Source organism: Schistocerca nitens, chromosome 3 (assembly GCF_023898315.1).
Source record: "Schistocerca nitens isolate TAMUIC-IGC-003100 chromosome 3, iqSchNite1.1, whole genome shotgun sequence".
NCBI lineage: Eukaryota > Metazoa > Arthropoda > Insecta > Orthoptera > Acrididae > Schistocerca > Schistocerca nitens.
The window spans coordinates 452725706-452753281 of NC_064616.1; the positions used below are offsets into that span (position 1 = coordinate 452725706).

Genomic DNA, 27576 nt, shown 5'->3' on the forward strand with positions numbered 1-27576 from the left:
GTTCAGGTGTGTCATCCACATAACATAGAAAAAAAGTAGGTTTCCATTTGGATAATGCCAAAGCTTCCTCCTTGAAGTATTCCATGTAGAAATTTGCAACCACAGGTTAGAGTGGGCTCCCCATTGCGTCTCTTTCTGTTTGTTCATAGTATACTCCATTAAAGAGAAAATACATGCAGTCAGAACGTGCTTGAAAAGGTCTGTCATCGTCTTGTCAAATTTTTGTGCAATAAGCTCAACTGACTCTCAAAGAGGCACCCTGGTGAATAATGAAACGACGTCAAAACTCATCAGGATATCAGTCTTTCAGCTTGAAGCTGTCGAGACTTTTTATGAAATTCACAGAATTACAAACATGATGAGGGCATTTACCCACATAAGGGCTTAGTAATTCTGCCAGGTATTTGGCCAGCAAATATGCAGGTGCCCTAATGTTACCGACAATTGGGCATAATGGCACCCCTTCTTTGTGGACTTTAGGGAGTCCATAAAGTCTTGACAGTACAGGTTGTTGAGGTGTCAATTTCTTGGCAACTCCCTCTGCTAAATCTGCATCCTTGAGAAGAGCTCTAGTCTCGTTCTCCACCTTCTTTGTGGGGTCAACGTTGATCTTCCTGTAAGATTCGTCATTTAGCAGGCTCTGCATCCTCTCAATGTAGTCCTTATTGGAAAGGACAACCGTAGAATTGTTTTGACAGCTGGTAAGACAACAATCTCAGGGCTCTGTCTCAGATCTTGAATGGCTGCCCTCTCCCTGCTGGTAATATTAGACTTGATCGATTTAGTTCTCGTCAGAGCACAGCAGGATTCCCGGCGTACTTCTTCAGCTGCTTCAGGTGGTAGTCGTGCAGCACCGCTACTGGCGTGAACCTAGGTGTGGGAGCAAAATTAAGTCCCTTCTTCAGAACAGAAACTGCATCCCCAGTCAGCTCAATGTCCGTGAGACTGATGACTGTCTCGTGTGGGGCCTCCAGCTATGGTTTGTCAGAGAAACTAGAGAATTTAGATGTCTGACGTCCTGAGGTCTTCTTATGTGCAGAATCGGTGGTCACCCAGGTAACACCATCAATCCAGTCCCAGGTCCCAGAATTAAAATAATTGGCTAGTTGTAGATGTAGTTTAAGTAATTCCTGGGAGTTGCACTCTAGACTGCATCTGGTAAAGTGTACCCTCTCATGAACCAAGGTGAGGCTAGCACGCTTCATAATTCTCTTAGCTCCTGCAGAATTGATGTGATTTCTGACCTCAGCAAAGTTTGGCACAACCTGATCAGCACAACATCTCTTCAGAAAAGCAAGAGCACTCAGCAAACGGCTCCTTTGGTGGCGCAGCTTGTCGAATTTCTTCATGCTGCGATACATCTCCTCCCCGTAGAGGTATGTGATGTGATTTTTCGGTTTCTCCTGGCATATTTCTTGCTCAAACAGTCCACGGGTCGACTGCTGGTCCGTAGTGTCAAACGGGCACAATATTTCGGCGATCAGACATGTCGCCATCCTCATGTGCACTGACGAACTGAGCTCCTAAGGGTGGGTGGCTGTATTAAATCCCCTCCCCTCGCAAGGCGTTCTCTCTGCAGTCCGCGCCACCACAGACGCTAATGCCAGCATCTTAGTGACTGCTGACACGCAGGTGCGGACCGCGTAGAGAATGCCTCGTGAGTGGAGGAGATTTAATACGGCCGCCTGCCCTCAGGAGCTCAGTTCGTCAGTGCACCTGAAGATGGCAACATGTCTGATCGCTGAAATACTGTGCCTGTTGGACACTATGGACCGGCGGTACACCCGTGGACTGTTTGACCAAGAAATACGCTGGGAGAAACTGGACAATCATACCACAGTCTTGATTGACAGAGTGAAACCAGCTTGTTGCTGAAAGTATCTCCAATACACGTATCGCAGAACCAGCCTCAACCTTATACATCGAAAGTAGTCACTACATGAATGTAGAACACACTCTGGATTTTGAATGCACTTCCCAGCAGGATTTTTTTAATGACACTGCTTCCCTCAAGTGGGCTGATGTAGTGAACAAAATAGTCAGCTAATGTTTCATAGGACAATAGTTCCTTGCCAGTGACACAGTTCTTGTCACTCTCTTCTCTAGCACTACTAGTGTCAAGTGTTATCAAGTACCTTGCGTTTATTGGTGGATAAATGTATGTTTGTTCATGGTACACTGGAGTTCCATTTCATACAACTGGACAAGTATCTCAAATGCACAATTGTAGTTATTCAGACGGCAGACACCTAGTTGCGCCAACAGTGTGTATGAGGGGGAGTTCAAAAGAAAAGGAAATGACAGTGTGGATATAATTGAAGTACGTAATTGAAAGTAATCACTGGAGGCCTGAGCACAACTATCCCACTGTTCCTTTAGCTGAAGGATTCTCTGTTCCCAGAATTCCTGTGGCTGTGAGAGGAGCCAATTCTCCACTGTGTCCTTCAGTTTATCATAAGAGTTGGAACACTTCCCTTTGAGATACTTCTTTAGTGGACCAAATATATGGAAGCCACAGGATGATATGTCCTCACTGTAGGGTGGATACTCAAGCTGCTCCCACTTGAACTTGGCCGTTACAGTTTGTGTGACCTTGGAGATGTGTGTATGAGTGTTATTGTGAAGCAGAATCACTCCCTTCATGAGCAGCTCAGGCTGTTTGCTCTTGATGTGCTTGGATAGTTTACAGTGTGTCTCACTGCACACATTACCATTTATGGTTCTTCTGTGCCCAAGAAATTCAGTATCAGACCTTTGACATTGAAACAGATGGTGAACATCAAGTTGCCTGCTTAGGGTGCTGCTTTGAATTTTCTGGGGGGAGGTGATAACACATGCTTCCATTGCATGCATCTGTTACTATGTTATCCTAAGGTGGTGTATACAAATTTCAACCAGTTTGGTTGTTACAATGTTTCATACCTTACCATTTGAACACTTCTTATATAAGGATATTGGATTTCCCAGATATATTTCCAGTGCCATAAATTTACACTCGTGTCTGTTTTTAGATTACTTCAAAATATCTCAGGTTCCTGCTCTGATATGTGATTTTCAGTTTGTAAGTCTTATTACTTCCTGCATGGAAAAATATTTTAGCCATAAAAGTCTCAAAGTCTAGTCTTTACTATTTCTCGTTTTTAATGTTGATTCAAGTTGTTATATGATCTAGTGTGGATTTTGTGTAACAAGTTTGTCATGTGGAGTAAAGTATTGCATTTGCTGAGTTATAAGAAACTAAGAGATTTCTTAACTCTGTTTTTTTTCTTTATTGGGTTTTCAATGGTCTATATTTAAATCACCACAGATAAGGATTTTTACAGTTTCAGTTAATTTGTTTCCCATGTGTTGGAGAGGTTTATTATCTCCAACAGGAGATGTGTGTAGGCATAAAACAATTGAGGAACATTTTAACAAAACTCAACACACAAGTTCAGGATCAAACTTACATCCAACCGTCCTAGTCTGAGTTTTCCATGCTTTCCCTAAATCACTTGCGGCAAATGTTGGGATGGTTCCTTTGAAGGTCCATGGCCAATTTCCTTCCTCATTCCTCCCTAATCCAAACTTGTGCTCCATCTCTAATGACTTAATTGTTGACGGGATGTTAACACTAATCTCCTCTTCCTCCTCCTCCTCAACAAATTCCGTTCATAGAATTTTACAAGAGAAGTATTTTTTAGTTGTGCTCAATATCACTGATTCAAAAAATTACAAAAATATAATACTGGTCATCCATATAAATAGGGATTGACAAGGGAATAGTTGAAGTTTGACTAATCTCCTTCACAAGGAAAAAGTTAGAAATTACACATTTTTACAAAACTAGGCATTCCCATGTTTTCATGCATGTTTCTTCATTAGCACTACAAATGCTTCCACATTTTTATTTGTATGTTTGTGAGTGAATTTTAAAATCCAGGAGCTCTTTTTATGCAGAAATTTGTGCTCTGCAACCGCACAAACTTTTCATTTGGAGTAGCCGTTTTCAAGTCACAGGTGTTGCAATGTGAGCATAACTCACTTTCATTCCAAACTAGCTGTACCAACACGACTTTATTGCTCTACCGGCGTGGGCTCATAAAACCACCATCACTGGAGGGAAAGCTGAACATTGGTGATTTACCTCTGTGTTGGCTCACAGTATTTATTAATTATTACAGCAACTTACATCATATCATCATGATCACAAACTTGAAATATTTCAAATTGATAAAAATTGGTTATATTGTAGTATAAATTATCGCTAAATGGCTGAACCAATTATGTAATTTTATGAGAAATTGTATGCTCTTTCATTCTGATGTCTTGGAAATTTTTTGTAGGATGTATCATTTTAGAGTTACAAGCAAAGAACTGATAAAAGTTCAAAAATTACATGGTTTCTTGGCCCTCAAAAGTTTAGCACAAGCCAGAAATCATCGCAGACTCATTAACTCTGATTTGGGATGCCCAATGTCGATTAAAACTATTTGCAGCTCTTGCGTATTTATTAGTGAGCAGAAGTCTAATGTGTCTACGCTAGTCGTTGTAAGAAATCAGTGTTCAGTTTTTGTTTTATTCATAGACAGGGTATCTCTAAAATAAATAAGATGTTTAAACACATGTTGTTTCCTTTGTTGCTACAATATGGTTACAGTCTATGTTGAGATCTTTATTTCAGGGTGCAGTCGAGCACTTCTCACTCTGGTTTATCTTGCATGCTCCATCTTCTGAACTGTTTAAGAATATTCTGTAGCTTCTAATGTCTTACTAATGATACTAAAACAGTGTGTACAACAGCTATTAGTCTTGTAGTTAAACAGTGGCTGAAAATGAGAGTTGAGCAGGACAATATGCATCGTTGTTCAACAAATGCTTAGTAAACAGTTGGTTTGTAATGTAAGGTGTTGTGGGATTGCCTGACAATACACACATGCAACAATAAAGGCTATTAAATTTAACTTTCAAATTTAATGATCAAAGTTCCAACCATGCAGTATAAAAGAAGGATGAGTAGACTTTTGTGGAATGTTGAAAAATGGAGATGTCAGGCCTTGTGAGGTGCATTTTTAAAACTTCAAATTTAAATTTTGTAATATTTTCTTTTAGCCATTATGTGAAAATTGGATTAAAGTGCCAGAATTTGTTGAAAATTGCATTTTGAAACAAATTATTTGTTTGAGTTTTGTTAAAACAGATCTCAGTTCTTTTGAGTGATAGGAATTCTGTGGCTGATATTTGGAAGTCCCCTTCACTGTTTAATGTCTTCAGTTGTTGTAGATGTTTGTAAACTATTGTTTTCTTCAGAGATGCAGCTGCTGTCACTGAAAAGCTGCTTTCTACAAGAGTAGGCTGGCAATTCATTGTTTGCTGTACCGGGACCATTGAGCTTCAGTCATATCCATAAACCCATGTTTCATCACCTGTTACAGTAGATTTCTGTAGCTCTGAATCATTGTTGACATCTAGGGTCTCAAGAGCAACTTGCATTTCCTGCTGCTTTTTTTCTGAATTCAAGTTAGGAGCAAATTTTGCTGTCACACAGTTCATATCCAAAATATTTCATGGTATGAGTAAATTGATATGCCAGGATCATCAGCAACTTCTGATTCTGATTAAGCAGTCATTCATATTCATTTTTCACTTCCTTCATGATACTGATACGATGAGCTGTTCAGGTCACTCGTCTTCTTCTTCATAGCCTCCTTTGAAGTGTGTATAGCTCATGTAAACATCTGCTTTACTCACAGCAGACTCACCAGGAGTAATATTTAACATCTGCATAACTTTCCTGCATTTAAATTAATTCTTTTAGGAAAATTTAAAATATATTATCTGATCCATTTGTATACTAAATAAGCAATTGCTGATACGAAGTGCCTTTAACCCTTTTAACAGCTGACAATCAATATCTGATATGGCCAAGACTGGACAGACATCTCAGATTGTTTACAAACACAATAACAACAAAAAGTGGACAAATCGGACTAACAACAACACACAAAATTATGCAGTGGCCATTAATTTTAGAACCCACCTTGTATTTGATCAAAGTCTGATTCACTTCCTCATTTGCCAACTCATCGCTTCATGTATTGTGGTATTTCAGTATGTATTTCACCCCATTTAATGTAACATAGATTAACATTTCAATTACTGAAACAAATACACAATTTTTTGTTTATGTTGTGCAAAACATGGATGTGAAAGTTATTTTCAAACAAATGTAGAGTCCCTAAGGAACTAGGGCATGCTAAAACATTGTTTGGCTGAGCCCACACAATGGAAGCATAAATCTTTGCAAATAAAATATATCTTTTATGTTAGAGAAAAATTCAACTACTCTATCAGTTCACCAGATACTTTGAAGCTTGTTACTTCATTCACAAGTGAACTTGAACAGGCGAAGTTAGTTCTGGTTAAGGTTAGTTAGATGGTTTTATTTAGTTCTAATGTATTCCACTGATCATTTGAAGAATTCTGCCATTGAAATGATGGGTCAGTTTATAGGATATGTGTACATGATTAGTGTTCACATTAATGAACACAATCTTTTTTAGTCCTACTCATGCAACTACACTTAAGAACAAGGTTTTTTTCTGGCTAACAAATTTTAAGTAAAAATTCATCAGTGGAATAGGAGCACCTGTCCAAGAGAAACAATTTTAAAAACTAATTTGCTATCTGTCATAAATGTTATGTTATTGGGCAAATGATCAAAAATTGTTGTTTCTGTATGTTGGACTCCTTTCTGAGCCACTGGCACTTTCAGTAATAGGTAATGTCATTTTTTCCCCCTCTGGTGTTGTAAATATAGACATCACTGTTGCTCTTAACTGTGACGGATTATTTGATGAATTTCACTAGGTCTTATGGATCGATTGTATAAAAGCATTTAACCTTAAGTTAAGGCAGAAAGTGACCTCAGATCAAGCTTAACCTGGAAATCTGCATTGTATAAATGTTAACCCCAGATCATATTGCTGTGAAGTTGGATCATATTTGACTGGCAAAAATATGATGTTCAAAATCAGGTTCATCTCTAATTGTCAGTTTATAGTGTAGTGGGATTAAGATTCATCACTTTTGTTATTAGCAGATATCAATTGAAATAATAATAAAGTTATTAACACCAAAAAATGGTAAGTAAATATTTGACTGTGCCAAACCACACTGCTGATGCTCAGAATACTTTTTCCAATCTGGAAGGTGAGGTTAAGGGAACTGCCAGGTACCATGTGTACATAATTATTAATCTTGTAACAGCTCTTGGGAGATGACTCATAGTTTGTGTGATTAGTTCGAAGGCATTTTATACTCTCTTTGCAACAGAGTAAGAAACAAAAATTCGAAATATTTGCAGTGAACAGTTAAGCATGGGAATTTTGAAAGCAGCCAAACATCTCTTATATATGATCTCTTTTGGCTTGAGTAGCAGTAATTATGTAATTATTATTAAATTTTTAACTACCGAGCATGTCCTTAAACTGCTAGGACAGTTCCATGTGCGTTAATAAATACAACATAAGCAAGTATTTGGAAAAAGATTAACCACATTATAATCTGTCCACAATCTTGAGTGAGAGGTTGTGTTGTTGGCAGCAATGGAGAAATTCACATTTGGACTCGCATCAATTCTCGGATTTTATTTTATTCCCCCCCATCCCCCTCCCCCTTTCATTTGTTTAACTTTTCCACTTCACTGATTATAAAGATAGTTATAACAATATTATCATGCCATGATATTCCATACCATACCACTGAAACCATACCACCCTCAATGTTTTCCGAGGATTCTGGACCAGTGATAGGCAAAATTGTGTGTGCAACAACTCTATGGATGTGAATTACATTATTTCCTTTAGATTACTTTATAGGTATCAGAGTATTCAAATGTGTCCACCGAGGAAGACAGAGATGAAATCTAGCAACCTCCCCAGTCCGTGAAAGGGTGAACCCTCACTTGGAGTTACATAACCAGATATTTAAGCAGGGGTTTTGTTTGGAGAAGAGTCCTGTAGAGCAGTTGGAACTAAAGCTTATAAACCATCTGATGAAATCAACTAAAAGAGACAACCCACTGGCTGCAATGTGCATGTTGCTCTTAACCTTCAGATTTTACACCACAAGGACCTTTGAAATAGTGGTTGGTGATCTGTTTAAAGTAGACATAGCAACAGCTTGCAGAACTGTCCATCAGGTATCTGCCTGTGTTGCCTCATTGAAAAAGGAATTTATCAAAATTCCAATAGGTGAAAATGACTTTAGGCACACCTAGCATGATTTTTTAAATCAAATAGTGTATTTTCCTGGCATTTTAGGTGGTATTCACTGCGCTCGTATCCTCATCAGATTGCCTGGTGGCAAGAATGCTGAGATGTTTAAAAATTGTCTCAGGTGGTTGAGTGATCTCAGACACTAAGCTGCGATGTTTAAATATCGTAGCTAGATGGCCAGGATCTGCCTATGATAGCAGTATTTTTGGAAATTCATGTGTACGTGCTTAGTTGGAAACAGGAGAAATTCCAGAAGCCATGCTTCTGGGAGCCAGTGGCTATCAGTGTTGCAGGTATTTGTTGATGCTGGTACTTTGTGAAGAAATGGCAACTAAGTGAATCTCTAACATGCCCACAAGAAATAAAGATCGCCAGTTGAAAGAATATTTGGAATAGTAAAGGCTATTTTCCTGTTTGAGTTTAGGACTCAGTTAGAAAGTAAATTTTACAAAAGCTATAATAGCTGTAGCATTCATCTGTCAATGCGTCAGACGAGCAGCCTGAAACTGATGACTATGTACACTGGTGTCCAATATTAAATCAACTAATGTAAATTTTGCAAGGTTGCATTTATATTGCCACAAAACAGCGTAAGCAAGTGATAGTACAGTAGAAACAGTATAAAGAATACAAACATTAACTGCTGCAACATGTAGAATGGTAGACAAAAATATTCTACATTTTTTCCAAATTAATGGATTTGCACACACATTCCAACAACAGGTTAATGTACTCAATATGGGCTGTGACCACCTGTGGCAGCAATAGAGGCCTGATGATGATGATGATGATGATGTGGCATCAGTCTCACGTTGAGGCAACAACGCTCATTGTTCATGCAGAGCAGTTCGCAAGTCTTGGCGAGTGGTTGGTAGGTTTTGATGTTATGCAACCCGTCTGCCTAGTGCATCCCAGACATGCTCCATGGAATTAAAATTGAGAGTGAGCAGTCCATGCCATGTGTGCAGTACCTTCAGTTGCCAAGAAAACATCAATCACCTGTGTTCTATGAGGTTGAGCATTATCGTCCATCAGTAAAAAATGTGGGTCGACAGCACCTTGCAACAACCACGCATAAGGTCCCAAGACTTCATTGAAATACATAACAGTTAAACCTTGTCAATTCACCCATGTAATTTCATGAAGAGGTGCTCAAGTGGTCATCGTCATCCCTGTCCACACCTTTAGGGAACCTCTTTGATATCGGTTGCTTTCCACAGTGCTTGTGTCCTGAAATCATGTTACACATTCACTCCAGATGCAAATCCATCATGAATCACTCTCCAAACCAAATCGAGACTTATTTGTGAAAAGAACATTGGCACACTATTCAACCATCCAGGTGGCATGTTGAAGACTCCACTCTAGATGTTCCCTTCTGTGAAGACACATCAGAGGTACATATACAGCAGGTTTCTGACAATAAAGGCCACTCTGCCAAAGCGTTCTGTATACTGTTTGCATCAATACAACATGTCCAGTGGATACTGTCAAGCCAGATGTCAGTTGTCTTACAGTACCAAGGTGGTACAGTCAAATAACGGTCCTCTCTTTCTGATGTCATGCACGGTCTGCCCTGCCCTGGTCTTTGGGATACAGTCTTGGTCTCTACAAACTGTTGCCATATCCAAGAGACAATACAGTTCACATAAAGCCATCATGCCACATCAGTTGGTGACTGTTCTGCTTTATTTCTCACAGTGATTGTGAATGTGGGACTACCCTCTTTGATAGGTGCCCTGATACCATCATTGGCATGGTTGTCCATTGACCAGAATGCCATCTTGCATGCAGAAGAGGATCATACGGACATATGTTGACAGTTTATATGATCATATCATGAACTAAACATAGGACGAGGAAATGGAGGTTTGTTGCTTTAATTTTGGATGCCAGTGGGAGAAGAGTGTAAACAGAAATTCCAGTACCTGCAGAACATGAAGCCAACAGGGGTCATAATGCAGTGAGGGCAGCATTTATTAACAGTCTGTTTACGTAAGAAGTTAAAAAATTGGAATAAATGTACAGAATGTCAGTTTGAAAACTAGATTTACTTTTCCTTTTCTTTTCTTTCTTTTAGTTGTAGTTACTTCTGTCTCCTGGTTACTGAATTCCATATCAGAACAAGGATACCATGCAGAATATTATGAACTACCTTTCATGCAGTAAATTCATCTCAAAACATTAATCAGAGAGTATTAAAATGTATATGAAACACTGCATAAAACACCCCCTGCGGGTCCGGGGTAAGAATAGGCCCAAGGTATTCCTGCCTGTCGTAAGAGGTGACTAAAAGGAGTTTCAACCGTTTCGGCCTTCCATGTGATGGTCCCCCTTGGGGTTTGACCTCCATTTTTAAAAATTCTACAGAAGTACGAGCCTTTTGGGGAAGGACGCCTTACGTGGTGTACCACTGGTCCTCAGTGCACTAAGACCTTGGCACTCAGCATTGTACCGGCATTGTAACCATACCTACTATTCCTCAAATTGGGCCTAAACGCCTGATGGGTTGTACAAGTTACGCCCATAGTGCGTCCCCATCTGCACCTACGATCATGATGGACTTTCCATGGCACCAGAAATCCAGCACGGTAGCCAGCCCGTTGTGGTGGGGTCGTCATGTACCCTCTAGGTTGTAGCCCCCTGACAACACAGGGATCGTACTGCCGATACCTGAGCTGCACCCTCCCCACGTCAGCCAAGGAGTAGATGCCCGTCTCCTTGGGGCATCAGGACTCTCGGCAACGGTCATCCTGCCAGGTGGCCCTTGCTGAGGCTGGGTGGCACCCGTGGGGAGAGCCTCTGGTCGGAGTGGGTGGTATCGAGGCGGACGTTTCGCAGATGAAACGTCAATATGTTTCAGGTCGCTCTGCGGCCGAGTCTTTTAAAAGGAAAGGTACTGTCTCTGGTTCTGGTTCTCCTGCCCTTTCCCCATTGGCCACTCCCTGGGAGGAGGGACAGGCCCGCCGGCTTGGGGCGAAGTACTTCCCCCGCTATTTGGTCTGTTCTCGAACCGATGGGGGGACGTTCGCCACCTCCAAGCCCATGTTCTTTGTTCAGCACATTGAGGACATCTTCGGGGAAATAGAGGCTCTCAGTAAGATGCGTTCGGGGTCCGTTCTTACAAAGACCACCTCCGCCACACAGTCGGCGGCGCTCCAGGCGTGTGACCGCCTAGGGGACATCTCAGTGTCCATTGTCCCGCATCTGGCACTAAATAGGACGCAGGGGGTTATTTTTCATCGGGACCTCCTGCTGCAATCTGATGAGGAGCTCAGGACCAACCTGGAGCGCCAAGGCGTGCATTTCGTCCGGCGAGTCCAGCGCGGCCCCAAAGACAGTCGCATCGACACCGGGGCCTTTATCCTCGCCTTCGAGGGGGACGTTCTCCCAGAGAAGGTAAAGGTGATGTGCTACCGGTGCGACGTGCGACCTTACGTCCCGCCTCCTATGCGCTGTTTTCGGTGTTTGCGCTTTGGGCACATGTCGTCACGGTGTGAGGCTGAGCCCCTTTGTGGCGATTGTGGATGTCCTCTTCGTGAGGAACATACATGCACCCCACCACCTCGGTGCGTTAATTGTCCTGGCATCCACTCGCCTAGATCCTCAGACTGCCCCGCATATCAGAAGGAGAAGAAGATACAAGAACTCAAAACTTTGGATCGGCTCTCTTATTCTGAGGCCAGGAAGAAGTATCACCACCTCCATCCCGTGCCGTTGACCACTTCGTTTGCCTCAGTTGTGTCCACTCCTTCCGCGGTATCCTCACCCCTATCCTGTCCCCCCTTCGCCTCCTCCCCCCATCCGGGGTCTCTGCCTCCGCCTCCCAAATCCCTCCCTTCCAAATCATCCTCCCCCGTGGCCCCCGCCCCCTCTGCCCCAGGGGCCACCCTTCCTCCTCCTCCTCCTCCTCCTCCTCCTTCCCCCCCCCCCCCCCCCCGCCGCCTGAGAAGTGATCCTCTTCTCAGGCGTCCATCGGGAAAACGTTCCGGACCCCAGCTTCCGAGGTCCGGCGTTCCAAAACGGACCCCGCGCGTGAGAACCTTCTTCGGGTCCAGCCCACCATTCCTGTGCCTCCTCGGCCTTCCAAGAAGGCCTCCAAGAAGAAGTCACTATCCCCCTCTCCACCCCGGCGCGTTTCGTCTGACGCTCCATCCGTGAGTCGCTGCTCCCGGCCATCCTCAGTTTCGCCGGGACGCTCTGCTGCCAGGCACTCAGCTGGCCTCTCGTCGGCAAATGATGCTGCCCCTCCTACACAACCAGGGACAGCGGCCGCAGCTGGCGACGACTCGATGGAACCGGATCCACCTCCCGCCGGTTGTAGCGTTGTTCCCTCGCAACCTGGCCCTCCGCGGCCATCGAGGTGACCAGCTCTTCCCCCGTCTCGTTCCCCCCCTTTTTGACTAGCGATGGCCTTGTTACATTGGAACATAAGAGGTATTCAATCTAATCGGGAGGAATTACAACTGCTCCTCCACCTGCACTGTCCACTCGTCTAAGGTCTCCAGGAAACCAAGTTGCGCCCGACTGACCGTATTGCCTTTACTCACTATACCTCGGAGCGGTATGACCTCACCCCTGTGGACGGTATCCCAGCTCATAGTGGGGTCATGTTGCTCATTCTGGACGATGTCTGTTACCATCCCATCCCATTGACCACCCCACTCCAAGCAATAGCTGTCCGTATTACTCTTTCTGCTTTTACTTTTTCAGTTTGTACCATCTACACTCCATCGTCATCTGCTGTTAGTCGGGCTGACATGATGCACCTGATCACTCAGCTTCCCCCGCCGTTTTTATTGTTTGGCGACTTCAATGCCCATCATCCCCTTTGGGGCTCTCCTGCATCCTGTCAAAGAGGCTCACTCTTGGCGGATGTCTTCAGCCATCTCACTCTTGTCTGCCTCAATACTGGCGCCCCGACTTTCCTCTAGGACTCTACTCATACCTACTCCCACTTGGACCTCTCGATCTGTTCTACCACTCTTGCCCATCGGTTCGAGTGGTATGTCCTTTCTGACACCTATTCGAGCGACCACTTCCCCTGTGTCGTTCGTCTCCTGCACCTCACCCCATCCCCACGTCCTTCGAGCTGGAACATACCGAAAGCTGACTGTGGACTTTACTCCTCCCTGGCGACCTTTCCGGACCACGATTTTCTCAGTTGTGACAGTCAGGTCGAATACCTCACGGCTGTTATCATCAATGCTGCCGAACGTTCCATTCCTCGTACTACCTCTTCTTCACGTCGCGTTTCCGTCCCCTGGTGGAACGAGGCTTGTAGGGACGCTATCCGTGCTCGATGACGTGCTTTACGCACCTTTCACCACCATCCTACGTTGGCGAATTGTATTGGATACAAACGACTCTGAGCGCAATGCCGTAGAGTCATCAAAGACAGCAAAAAATCTTGTTGGGCCTCTTTCACTAGCTCCTTTAACAGTTTTACTCCCTCTTCTGTCGTATGGGGTGGCCTGCGCCGGCTGTCGGGCATTAAGGCCCACTCCTCGGTACCTGGCCTGACCTCAGGTAATGCGGTCCTCGTTGATCCTGTGGCTGTCTCCAACGCCTTTGGCCGGTTTTTCACGGAGGTTTCAAGCTCCGCCCATTACCACCCTGCCTTCCTTCCCAGGAAAGAGGCAGAAGAGGCTCGGCGACCTTCCTTCCACACGCTGAATCTGGAAACTTATAATGCCCCCTTTACTATGCGGGAACTCGAACGTGCGCTTGCACTGTCCCGGTCCTCTGCTCCGGGGCCAGATGCCATTCACGTTCAGATGCTGGCACACCTTTCTCCGGCGGGCAAAAGGTTCCTTCTTCGTACCTACAATCGCGTCTGGACCGAAGGTCAGGTCCCCATGCGTTGGTGTGACGCCGTCGTTGTTCCTATACCCAAACCCGGGAAGGATAGACACCTTCCTTCTAGTTACCGCCCCATTTCTCTTACAAGCTGTGTCTGTAAGGTGATGGAGCGCGTGGTTCATGCTCGGTTAGTTTGGATTCTTGAATCTCGACGGCTACTTACTAATGTCCAATGCGGCTTTCGTCGCCGCCGCTCCGCTGTTGACCACCTTGTGACCTTGTCGACATTCATCATGAACAACTTTTTGCGAAGGCGCCAAACAGTAGCTGTGTTCTTCGATTTGAAGGCTTATGATACCTGTTGGAGAGGAGGTACCCTCCGCACTATGCACAGGTGGGGCCTACGCGGTCGCCTGCCCCTTTTTATCGATTCCTTTTTAACGGATCGAAAGTTTAGGGTACGTGTGGGTTCCGTAGTGTCCGATGTCTTCCTTCAGGAGAATGGAGTGCCTCAGGGCTCCGTCTTGAGCGTAGCCCTTTTTCGCATCGCGATCAATCCAATTATGGATTGCATTCCACCTAATGTCTCAGGCTCTCTCTTTGTCGATGACTTCGCGATCTACTGCAGTGCCCAGAGAACATGCCTCCTGGAGCACTGACTTCAGTGTTGTCTAGACAGCCTATACTCATGGAGCGTGGCAAATGGCTTCCGGTTCTCTGAAGAGAAGACGGTTTGTATCAACTTTTGGCGATGTAAAGCGTTCCTTCCGCCATCCTTACATCTCGGTCCCGTTGTTCTCCCATTCGTGGAAACAACTAAGTTTCTAGGGCTCACGTTGTACAGGAAACTGTGTTGGTCTCCGCATGTCTCTTATTTGGCGGCCCGTTGTACACGATCCCTTAATACACTCAGAGTTCTTAGTGGTTCACCTTGGGGAGCGGATCGCACTGTCCTACTTCGCTTGTATCGGTCCATAGTCCGATCGAAGCTGGATTATGGGAGCTTCGTCTACTCGTCTGCTCGGCCATCCCTCTTATGCCGTCTCAACTCCATCCACCATCGGGGGTTACGTCTTGCGACCGGAGCCTTCTACACTAGTCCTGTCGAGAGTCTTTATGCTGAAGCTGCCGAATTACCATTGACCTACCGGCGCGACGTACTGCTGTGTCGGTATGCCTGCTGGCTGTTGTCTATGCCCGACCACCCCTCTTACCAGTCCTTCTTCGCCGATTCTCTCGACCGTCAGTATGGGTTGTATGTGTCTGCCCTGCTGCCCCCCGGAGTCCGCTTCCGTCGCCTGCTTCGACAATTGGATTTTGCCCTCCCCACCACCTTCAGAGAGGGTGAGAGCCCGACACCACCTTGGCTCCAGGCTCCGGTTCATATTTATCTCGACCTCAGCTCACTCCCGAAGGAGGGTACTCTGGCTGCAGTGTATTGCTCACGGTTTGTCGAACTTCGTGCTTGACTTGCCGGTCACACCTTTATTTACACCGATGGCTCCAAAACTGACGATGGTGTCGGCTGTGCCTTTGTTGTCGGGGCCACCACCTTTAAATACCGGCTCCTCGACCAATGTTTGAGCTTTACGGCCGAGCTCTTTGCTCTCCATCAGGCCGTTCAGTATGCCCGCCACCACCGCCATTCATCGTATGTACTCTGCTCTGACTCACTCAGTGCTCTTCAGAGCCTTCGAGCTCCCTATCCGGTCCATCCCTTGATTCAACGGATCCAGCAGTCCCTCCATTCTTTCGCTGATAATGGTTCTCCTGTCAGCTTTCTGTGGGTTCCCGGACATGTAGGAGTGCCTGGGAATGAGGCTGCGGATGCTGCAGCCAAGGCTGCAGTCCTCCTGCCTCGGCCATCCTCCCATTGTGTCCTGTCATCTGACGTTTGTGGGGATGTTTGTAAGAGGCTTGTGTCATTGTGGTGGGATGCTTGGTCATCCCTCCAAGGAAACAAGCTCCGGGCAGTAAAACCGCTCCCAACTGCTTGGACAACCTCCTCCCGACCATCTCGACGAGAGGAGGTCCTTATGACCAGGTTGCGGATTGGGCATTGCCGGTTTAGCCACCGCTACCTGCTCTCCGGTGACCCAGCCCTGCAGTGCCCTTGTGGTCAGGCATTAACAGTGCGCCATGTTTTATTGACATGTCCCTGCTTTAGTCAATCTCGTGTTGTCCTGTCCCTGCCATCTACTTTACCAGATATTTTAGCTGATGACGCTCAAGCAGCTGCTCGTGTTCTGCGTTTTATAACTTTGACTGGCTTGTCCAAAGACATCTAACTTTTTTACTTATTTTATCTACATCTTTGTCAGGTCTTTCTGGTGTCCCCCCATCCCCTTGAGTTTTACTAGATTCCATGTGCTCTAACAACAGTGACTGGGCGCTAATGACCTCAGTAGTTGAGCGCCCTTAAGGGGCTCCGGAACGCCCTATACTTGCAATGTTAAAATAACGCTTATAAATTACATCTTTCCTCACAAAGTATTTGAGGTAGGAAGTTGAACTTTTTACAGATTATTTATTGGAATATGGGCTACAACTTAACACAGGGATTTTACAAAATTTTAGTTCAGTTATTAAAGATGATTTTTTTTTTCAATTGTAATGAAAATTCACAACATTTTTTTGCAATTTTTTATTTATATATTCAAAAATGTACAGTTTTTTGGAAAAAGGCTGTGTTAAATTATGCAGAAGGTACTGTGTAACATTTACTGAAAGTTTGAAACAAATATGTTTGGAAGATCCTTAGAAAACATGTAATTAGTATGAGAAAATAAACGTTTTGGGAATCGAGCGACAAAGTTTGGATTAACTTTTTAATGCATTCCAGGTCCATAGGGTGGATTATCTTCATCCTCTGCAAACTCTTCCTCCAGCTTCCTCTTGTTCCTCCTCCTGTTTACTCTTGCTTGTATTTCTAGACTCTTTACAGCCCTGTCTGCATCCCGAAGGCGTTCCTTGTCCAAAGCAAGCATCGCTCGTACCATGTTAGAACCTATCTTCATTCCCATATTTCTAAATACCTTTGGCTTTCCAACATTTCTCCTTTTCTTAAAAGCCTTCAGAAGATTTCTAATAACTTTACTTTTACTCATTATTATACTTCAACAAAACAGAGACTCAAGAAACAGAATTAATTACGAATATTTTCGAGATGACGACAGAGTAAATAAACATGAAACAATCGACAATCACACCAGCGATATATATTGAACCATCACAGGTTAGCCACAACACATACTTTATCTCACATCACTAAAATGTACCTGATGAACACGGACGTTAATAATAACACTATTTGACAGCAGTTTAACAGCGCCACAGTGGATCACGCCCATGTAGAACACATTTCAAAAAAAAATTAAAAATAGTTGTAGTCTTCGGAATTGAATAAATTATATATCTATTAAAAGGTAATAGTCTGCAAATTCAGAAAACGCAAAAAAGTAAAAATTGAACTTTTCATGATTTTGAGCCTTTCCGGAGCCCTGAAAATTTGTTCATGAAGAAATTCCAGTAGTCTACATACCAACAGAAAGCAAAGGTAACAGCAGTCACAATGCAGTGACTGCAAAATGTATGAACAAGGTATTAATACAAAAAGTTAAGATTGTAAATTTTTCCAATGTGTCAGGTTAAGTCTGTGATTGTCTTTTCATTTCTTCAAGTTCCAATTCTTTAATTTCTTTATCTATTTTGAGGGTTTCCATTCTTATCTCACATTCTGCAAGTGAGCACTGTACTTTTATTTTATGTTCCTGCTCAAGGCATTCTAATCTTATCTTGTGAAACTGGTATTCCTTTTTAAGAACATTTTCTGTTCTTTTGTTTTTGGGATGAGATTCTGACACTGTTCCAGAATCCTGGCTGGCGTGTTGTGCATCTACCTGTAATTAGAGGTTCTTTTCAGTGCAAAATATGTGGTGATGTGCTGTCACAGTAAAGTAATTATATTATTTTAGTGCAGTACCATTCTTACCAGCTCAGTGTAAACATTCTCTCCCTCATTTACTGATGTTGTAAGTGAACTGCAATCTGTGTTATCTGAATGTATATCAAACAAGAACATAACAAATAACATTATAAATGACTTTTTATTGCTTCAAAAAGTTTATGCAGTCCCATCAAAATGTTTACAAGTCACTTCACGTAACTTTCGGATGCAAATCTGCATTGTCATCGTAGGGGTTGGAAATAGGAGAAAATAGTGGCTTCAGAGCTGCAATTAGCTTTTGTCCACTTTCTGTAACAGTACACCATACAAAATTACTGCCTCCAAGTTTATGCATTTCAACCTTGAAGAGTTCTGACACTGTCTTTGCTCCGGTTTATGTACCACATAAATAAAAATGAATGTAGTAATTAGAAAGTAGGTCTTGAAATTATACCTTCTAAAGTGCAAATAATGCTTTCTTGGTTCTTTGCTTAATGTTTTCGTAGCACATTTTCAAACCCTTCCACTCACTTTCTGTCCCGACATTACGAGAATTAAAATTAAGAGCAAACTTCTCTCCATGCCTTTGCCTTGTTGGCTGCAGTGACTTTATCTGTAATTTATTTTTTCACTCAATTATATCTTTACACTGGCCCAACACCATTTCCAGCAGCAAATATTTCTCGTATTGAGAAAAGTTTGAGGATTGCTCCTTTTTCTGTTTACTTGTTACCATGGTTATAGCATGACACCTTTGATAATAAATACTATGTACCTATGCTGTCCTGAATCTGCGGTCAAAGTGCAGTAATCGTGTTGCTAGCCAATTTCAGCCATTATTTTTACTGCTCACTTTTGTGCGACCAGTACTTTTTTAAGTGATGAGCTACCCCAGAAAATTATTCCATGAGATGTTATTGAGTGGAAGCAGGCAAAATATAGCAGGAGGTTGATTGTTAAGACTCTATTTGTTGTAGAGAATTGAATATAGTGTGGTTTTTTCAAAATTTAGCTAGAGTCCATCAGTTTCTGAGAACCATTTTATAGTACTTTGAAAAATATGTCTTCTGTTGCTTCCTCTCTAATGGGATTTTTTAACACAGTATTGTCTGCAAAAAGTACCAATTCTGTTTGTTAATTGTTAAATGGGAGGTAATTCACATATATAATAAATAAGAGTAGATCTAAAATTAAACCCCATGGGATTCCCTTTCTGATTTCTCCCCAGTCACTAAAATTTTCCACCCTTCTGATATAGTTTGAATTATTCAGTACAACATTTTGCATTTTGTTCATTAAATACTATTTAGACCAGCTGTGCATAAAGCCATCAATTCCACAAAACTTGAGTTTTTCTAAGAGAATAACATGATTTACAGTAACACTTTGGAAAGATCACAAGGAATATCAACTGGTGATATTTTATTATTTAAGGCATGTAATATTTGATGAGTGAATGCATAAACAGCATAATCAGCCCTGGAATCCAAACTGTGATATGATACGTGATTGTTTCCACTAAAGTGTGTGACTGCTCTATAGTTCACTACTTTCTCAAGTATTCTGGAAAAGCATGTCAATAAGGAAATTGGATGATAGTTGTTTAATCCTTTGACTATCATCAGCATGTGTGTCCTGTGATAGGCTATCAGAGAACTGCTGCATTTTACTCCTATGTTTCCATGTCCCAGTGGTAAACGGAAGACTACTAATGGTTAGCAGAATTCTTATAATAAGAGGTAGTACCTGTAGATTATGCTGTTATCAAGTTTCATTATTAACCCTAGTCTCCATATTGTCATATCGAATTAGTTCACATCTGCAGATACATAACCCAGTTACCAGATTCACGAAGCAGGCTGCCTTTGTACCCTTCTGGACACAATGTGTCAATGACTTGCACCCACAAATTGATGCTTGCCACATCACAAATGAAGCCTATATTGAGCACTTGTAGTGTGAGTTGCAAATTTGGAGAGATGCTCTGTTCACCGATAGGTGTCTGTTTTCAATATGTCTCATAGTTTTTGTGCAGTTTTCTGAAACCCTGGAGGTACTCCCCCCTCCCCACTGAACTCCTTGTGAAACGAAATGGCAGAAAACATTCTTTTCATATTGTTATTTCTAAGACATCAATTAAAATAACCATGCATTAACATTTCTGGAATAAAATCGGTAGTCATGGTAGTCAAAGGGTTAAGTCTGATGCCTTTCTTATGAAGAGGTTTAACAATCACATATTTTAACATGTCTGAAAAAAATCCCTATGCCAGTGATGCATAACATATATCACTAAAGGACATCATGTATTAAGTCAGAATAACTTTCTAGAATTATGTTTGAAATTCTATCAGCACCACATCAACATTCATTTTGTAGAATAATACATAATACATGATACACAGAGTAGATAGTTCAACTCTCCTATTCATAGAACAGAATGTTGCATTTGTAGTTATGTGAACTGATTTTGAGATATGAATAGACACAAATGCTGGCACTTTCATGCTGTTTCCCAATCTTGAAATCGGTGTATACTGATTGTGCTGATCATTCAGAAGTTTCATGTACAGTTATTTTTCCATTTTTCATCAGATCAGTAATGTATGCCACAGAAATGAGAGAAAATGGATTGAATACAAACATGAATGAGTGTGTGTGAGAGAGTGTTCCATGTCATTGTTCCTGTGCACATAATTCACAACCGTTAGTAACATTCTTGTATTAAGAGATCTCTGCCCTGTTATGTAGTCTCTGAATCTGTCATTTTTATAAGTACCACTTGTAATATAGGTATTACATGCAAAAGAAATCTGCAACCACTGAAAGATACTTTTATTGACATTTATCTATTCAATGCAAGCATAAAAACTAAAAAATTTTGGTTCCATATACTAAAACAATTTTAGTTTTCCTTCTGTTCACGTCATAAGTTACCTAGCAAATTATAGTCTCAAAATTAAAATACTCCATATTAATGTTGATATCCAACTGATGATATGATTGTTTTTCTTCATAATACGTGGTTACAGCTATTTGTCTATCTGAGGTGATATGCCTGTCATGGTTAGTAACCTAAATATGTTTAGTCAGTGAAGAAACTTTCCTTGAGGTTCATCAGAAATGTGAGATAATAAACAGCTTTCATTGTGGATATCCTTCAACGTATATCGATGAATTATTATTTTGTGTTTTGGTAGGTTACAGCTTCAAAACTGGAACTAGTACATTGGGGGAAACTGCAGTGTAGTTGGCCAGAAATAGCTCAAACTTTACATTATTGGTAGCACATCTACCAAACTCATATGCTACAGCCAATTTCTTCTTTGAACAGATTAAAAATTGTACCAAAATCCTCTGTAAAACGTGTACAGCAAGTAATTTTATGTCTTACAGTACAGCTGTGACAGCTACCAAATTATTAGAATGAAGTTATCTATACACAAATCAAATTTCCTAGCATGTACCGCACACTATCCCCAAACCTATTTGGTCACAAATTTTGTGTGTATGTAAGATATCTGCTGCTGCATTACATCTGAAAGTAAACTGTTGTTTAAAGGTGTGAGGTATCTCCCTGGAGGGGTGGCAAGTGGCTTCCACCATGTGGATCCTGATGCTGTGGAGAAGAGGCTCTTCCAAGTTAAAGGCAAACGAAACATCAGAGTGAGACAGGTGATTAATTCAGCATTTTGATTACCAAAAGCTACTCTGTGGGATAAAATAAAAGACATCATAATTTTTATGGCAGTAGTTACTTAGAGATTAGTAAGTTATATTGTGGTAAATGCAAAATTCCACTGTAGCACTTGCTTTCTCATTGAAGTGAACAGAGTCCACTCTTCTGTTTTGCTGTGACTCAGTGATGAAGTAAGGAATATCCACATTTACACCAGAAACAGTTATTAATGCGTTTTTCATGGCCAAAATGCTACTTTGGATTATTTTGTACATGTATTTTCACGGAGTTCTTCATGGAGTTGTAATAACTAACATATGTTCTTTTTAACTTCGTGAGTAACATAGGTCCTTGAGAAAAAAAAAAAAAATGGAAGACATCACATGAAGATGAGCATAAAAGAATGCATATAAAACAAAATTCCAATACCGTTTTTTTTTTCTAGTTGCTTAGAAATTGTGATCACACACTTCATAGTCAGTAAAGTCTTGGTAGGGCTGGGAATAAAAGTTTCTCATTTGCAGCAGAAACAAAATGTATTTTGGCATGGACCAGCTGTGGCTCAATAGAAATAGAACTTTATTTTAATTCTCAGCATGTGTTTGTGTTAAAAGTAATTGACTGGGGGAGGGGGGACATTAATGTTTAGCACAGTACTTACCAAATTCAGGATGATACGTAAATGATGTAGGCAACATATCCCCTGTGATCAAAATGAAGTGGTAAGTGGCAGATGGACAAATAATCAGTAGTTATGAATATTTGAATTTCAAACATTAATTCTCTTTCAGAAAAAACTTGTTATACTTTCCATAATTACAATGACAGTTCAGATTATTGGTTGTAAGGAAATTAATTTTCTAATAGTGCTATTTGGGATTACTTAAGAAGCAAGGCTAGCATGAACCATGTATTTGCATGGTTTCCAACAATTTGATTCTTAACAAATTAAGAGATTTTAAAGTCATAGTATATACTGAGGATTATTTTTTTTAATGACAAAGTAATCTTTCTAGGTTGATGTCAACATTTCTTCAATGAACAAAGGTGACTGTTTTATACTGGATGCAGGGAAAACCATATATGTTTATATGGGTGCCACTAGCAAAAGAACTGAAAAACTGAAGGCAATTAGTGCAGCAAACCAAATCAGGGATCAAGATCATGCTGGAAGGGCTAAAGTTATTGTTATTGGTAAGTATACTACATATTGTTGTTATAGAATTTCATGTATTTTATCATTTAGCTTTGACTCTGTGGGTTGATGTATTGAAATATTGTGTGATAGAATGACCCTTTCTTTTTTCAGATGAGTACAGTAATGATGTTGAAGTGATAAAATTTTTCGAAGAATTGGGTTCTGGATCTCCAACTGAAGTACCAGATGAAGATGAAGGTGGGGATGATGTAAACTTTGAGAAAACCCAGGAGGTACTTAGTTTTCTTCTGTGAACTTAGCTAATTTTGCATAACTTTCTATAGTTTGTAACTCTTCAATTAACAGTCCAGTAAAATATGTAGTACTTGAGAAAATCTGTTTGCAGGCAGTTGTGACTCTATATAGGGTTAGCGACGCAGGGGGTGAGATGGTGGTTGAAAAAGTTGGAGAGAAACCACTTCATCAAGACATGCTGCAATCAAATGTAAGTTTATATGATGCTTTTTATTTTTTATTTAATGCTTGAAATGACATGTGGAGTGTGCTGCAGAATATTGCAGATATAAAAAGAACTTCATTCCATAACATGATTTTTGTTTGTGTAGAGTTTTGAGTGATTTATGAACTGTTAATTTTTTTAGTTTAGAGCTGGAGTTTGCATGAACTGATGGTATTTATTATTTTTCCATTACCACAGGAATTTGGAGGCCAGGTATGAGATTCCAAAATACCGTAATTTTTGGGCATTTGATACAGTAATGCTTGGTTGTGGTATGCATGTAGATACTTCAAAAAATTAACTTTTCTAGGTGGCATATACTAATGCAGTATATGAGAGATATTAAACTGCTTGTCCAAATCAGCTATGTATAATGTATTAATTGTAACATTCTAGTGGGCTTTTGGGCCAGTGCACTTTCTTAAACATTTTTCCAATCAATAGATATAATTAAAGTGTGAAGCCTAAAGGTCTGCATAACACCCTTCTACTACTGATGTAACTTAAACATTTAACATACAGTGTTTTACTACTCCAGATTTCCTTAGATGTGTGAGCTGATAGAAGCCAGAGGTTGCCGAATCTTCGAGACTGGCAGTACCATTAATTTCTACTTAAACTCCGTTTTTTTTCCCCCCCTCCTCACATTGCCAAAACATATTTGTATGCACATGCATTGTCCTTATGGAAGATTATTTGCAGTGTAGACCTCTTGTATACAGATTTTATGCTGTTCTATTGTTTTACCCTATGCAAGGTAATCAAAAGAAAACACTGGTTATCTTTCTTGCAGTGTACATTGACTGACTTTCTTGGTGCAGGCCACTAGCTTCTACCCATTGCTTTGAATACTACTATATATCTGGTGTAAAAGGACAGACCGATGTTCACAATATGTCCAGTAACACCACAGTAACAAAGTGGCTCACAAAATTGCTGACACAGTTTTTAAAATGGTTGGAACATTGGTAAGCTATATGCTGTTAAATTTGCTTTTGTTCAGCACTGGGCAGCGGCACTGTAAAAAAATAAGAGAGCTGTGCAAGATCCTACACTTTTTCATGCAAGAAAATCACACAGGAATATTCCAGTTTATCCGTTAGAATGAAACACCTCTACATATGCATACATACTCTTCAAACCATTATGAAAGGGACTGCGCCACACATAAGGTAGGTTGTCTTCGTAATGAAATTGTGTATGAAGTATGAGAAGAACAAAGGCTTAACTGCCTAAGTGTGCACTGTAACCAGTTCAGTCTTGTTTTTGTGCTCCCTTTGGTAGCAGAATATAGGAGGCTAAATTATATCTCTAGATTCTTCAGTTATACTGGTTCTTGAACTTTTGTAAGAGGCATTCATGGGATAATTGGCTTCTAATTTAAAGTGTGTACAAAGTCAGCTTTTTCAGCATTTCTGTGACATTCTTGAGTCAGACCTGTGACCATTTGTGCTGCCCTGCTTCGTTCATGTTAAATATCCTCTGTTATTCCTTTGTCATACTTATTACTCACACTTGAGCTATATTCTAAGACAGAATGCACAAGTGATTTGTTAAGTCTCCATTGTAGGAGAATTGCATTTTCCTTGTATCTTGCCAGTGAACCAGTGTCTCCTACCTGCTACCTGCTTTGCCTGTGATAAATTGTTCGTGATCATTTCATTTCGTACTACCACAAGTTGGTACACCTAGGTATTTGTATGAGTTGTGACTTGTGCTACATTGATGTCATAGTCAGTGGATACTTTTTTTATTAAGTGGACAATTTTACATTTCTGTAAATGGGCCATCAATGGTCTCATAACCTCTGTTGGGCCTCTGGTTGCCCTGGCATTGTATGTAGACGATTTTTGCATCCATTGCAGCTCCCGCTCTGTAGCATCTGCCGAATGCCAGCGCCAAGGCACCATCCAACGGTTGTTGGTGTGGTCCCTCTCCCATGGCTTTCACTTTCCTCCCCCCAAAACGTGGATTATGCATTTTTGCCGATGACCCACAGTACACCACGATCCAGAACTTTGTTTAGGCAACTATCACCTAAATGTTGTAGTGCAGTCCCATTTCGTGGGCTGTATTTTAGAACCCTGTTCATCATTATGGGGTGCACCTAGCTATCGGTGCCTTTCGCACTAGTCCCGTTGACGCTATCCTCTTAGGAGCAGGGATTCCCCCTCTACAAATATAATCAGGGTGTCTACGACCTGGGAGATCCGGGAAAAACCCGGGAATTTTTTCATCCACGAGAAAACCGGGAAAAACGCGGGAATTTTTTAGAATTCCGGGAGTCTATTATTGTTTTAGTTTTCAGTTAAATTTTTGTGATTTTGGCTGGTAAGAATCAATACTCCAACTAAGGATATTACTGTATCTCACTTCTGCGGAATAATACTGCAGCTACAAAACATGAACCAGAGGGAAAAAAAACGAAAATAAAATTTAAGTCGCAAAGGAAATGCACCATATACAACAGCAAAAAATAGTGCTTATACAAGCGTCTGCCAACAGCAAAGTGTGTCAAAGGCTTTAGGAAGACTATGCAATGCTTCCTAACAACAAATTGCTTCCGATAAGCATGACGTAACAGACAGTACTGGTACTCAAGAAAATTTACATCCGAATCTGGACATACGAATGTGCACTTTAAGCCGAATTATGCATTTAAGTATGGTTCTCGAAATTCTGATACTCTTGAAGTAACCTCTGATGATGTTTTGCTTCTGTTGTTACATAGTGCAAGATCTTTTAATGTTTTACACGTACGAACATACGAGCTTCCTGCGTCATCGTAGGTGCACATGAACAGTGGCGCCTGTTATCTGGCGCTCTCTGGCAACTACTGAAACGAAGCATTTTCTAGCAGGTCATGGGAAAATATTGCGAATGGTTGTTTGAAAAGTGTTACTTTCAAAGTAAATTTACTTTTACACAAGATGAACAATGTGTGAGAATGTACGATGAATTTCTTAAATTGCAGAGCATTTGAATCTCAATTAAAAATCAGCTCTTTGAGGATGACCATCTAGAAGACTTTAGAGCTCAGAAGATCAGAAATTTACATCGTTATTAAAAATTTTACTGGCACATTTGTGTGATATATCTGAAAGTGTAACACGCGCAAAAAAGATCAACATTAGATGTGGAAGCTTAGTGTCTCTTGCAGCTTATTAATCTTCGAGACCACGATTATATGTGAAAGCTTTGTTTTTCTTGTAGCAACACTATGTATATTAATTTAAACCATCAACTTGTCCTGCCGGCCGAAGTGGCCGTGCGGTTAAAGGCGCTGCAGTCTGGAACCGCGAGACCGCTACGGTCGCAGGTTCGAATCCTGCCTCGGGCATGGATGTTTGTGATGTCCTTAGGTTAGTTAGGTTTAACTAGTTCTAAGTTCTAGGGGACTAATGACCTCAGCAGTTGAGTCCCATAGTGCTCAGAGCCATTTGAACCATTAACTTTTCCTATTTGTGTTTTCGCACTACGTAAGAGTGATCTTGCTATTGGCTGACTACATCACGTGTCCTATACTGTCTTCAGCTGGCGAGATCATGTGACATGAGCTATGACTGGCTTACAACAGTGCGTCGCAATCTCGATTTCAATGCTTTGGAAAGTGACATGCGGTGTATGGTGGAATTCTAATTTATACCTTCATAACATAAAAATATGCAGCATACATGTTGCTGCATATCAAAGATCTTTCCAAAACGTGTTTTTTCCCCCCCTTAGTTTTGTTTTCTAAAGTGACGGGGAATTCTACGCCAGCATATAAAACCATAAACATTCAAAGGACTGATAAGTTTTACAGTGCCAAGGAGAAGTATACTATCACTTAACACGGGAAAAGTGTATGTTCACCCGGGAGAAAGTGTATTTTCAACCGGGAAATCCGGGAATTTTTTTTCCTTGTCCCTGTATACACCCTGATAATGGAGCCCACTCCTGGTTTCTTACTCAGTCGCCATTCAATGAATTCCTGGTCATCCCATGTACTCTTTCCCTTTTGCAAATGAGGGATGTCTCCCTCGTGATATCCGTCCGCAGATGGGATTGCTGTTTGGAATGCATTTCACCCCCCCCCCCCCACCCCCACCCCCAACCCCTGTTGGGATCTCCATCTCCACTCAATGTAATGTGCTCAGTGTATGCCCCCCCCCCCTCTTGCCCCCCTCCCCATCTCTGGAATGGTGCCCTGACCCCTCAACCATGCATTAGGGCCAACATATTTCAGGGTCC

The 27576-nt window shown here is 41.5% G+C and overlaps 1 protein-coding gene across 2 annotated transcripts in view; it reads left to right on the top strand.

Moving 5' to 3' along the window:
- The window catches only part of LOC126248379 (gelsolin, cytoplasmic), a 315183-nt gene that overhangs the window by 228672 nt on the left and 58935 nt on the right, over positions 1-27576 (top strand). For both annotated transcript variants that reach the window (XM_049949318.1, XM_049949317.1), the window contains exons 5-8: positions 21569-21681; positions 22702-22879; positions 22995-23116; positions 23230-23328. In XM_049949318.1, coding sequence (XP_049805275.1) covers positions 21569-21681; positions 22702-22879; positions 22995-23116; positions 23230-23328 — 512 coding nt within the window. The remainder of the gene's footprint in view (positions 1-21568; positions 21682-22701; positions 22880-22994; positions 23117-23229; positions 23329-27576) is intronic.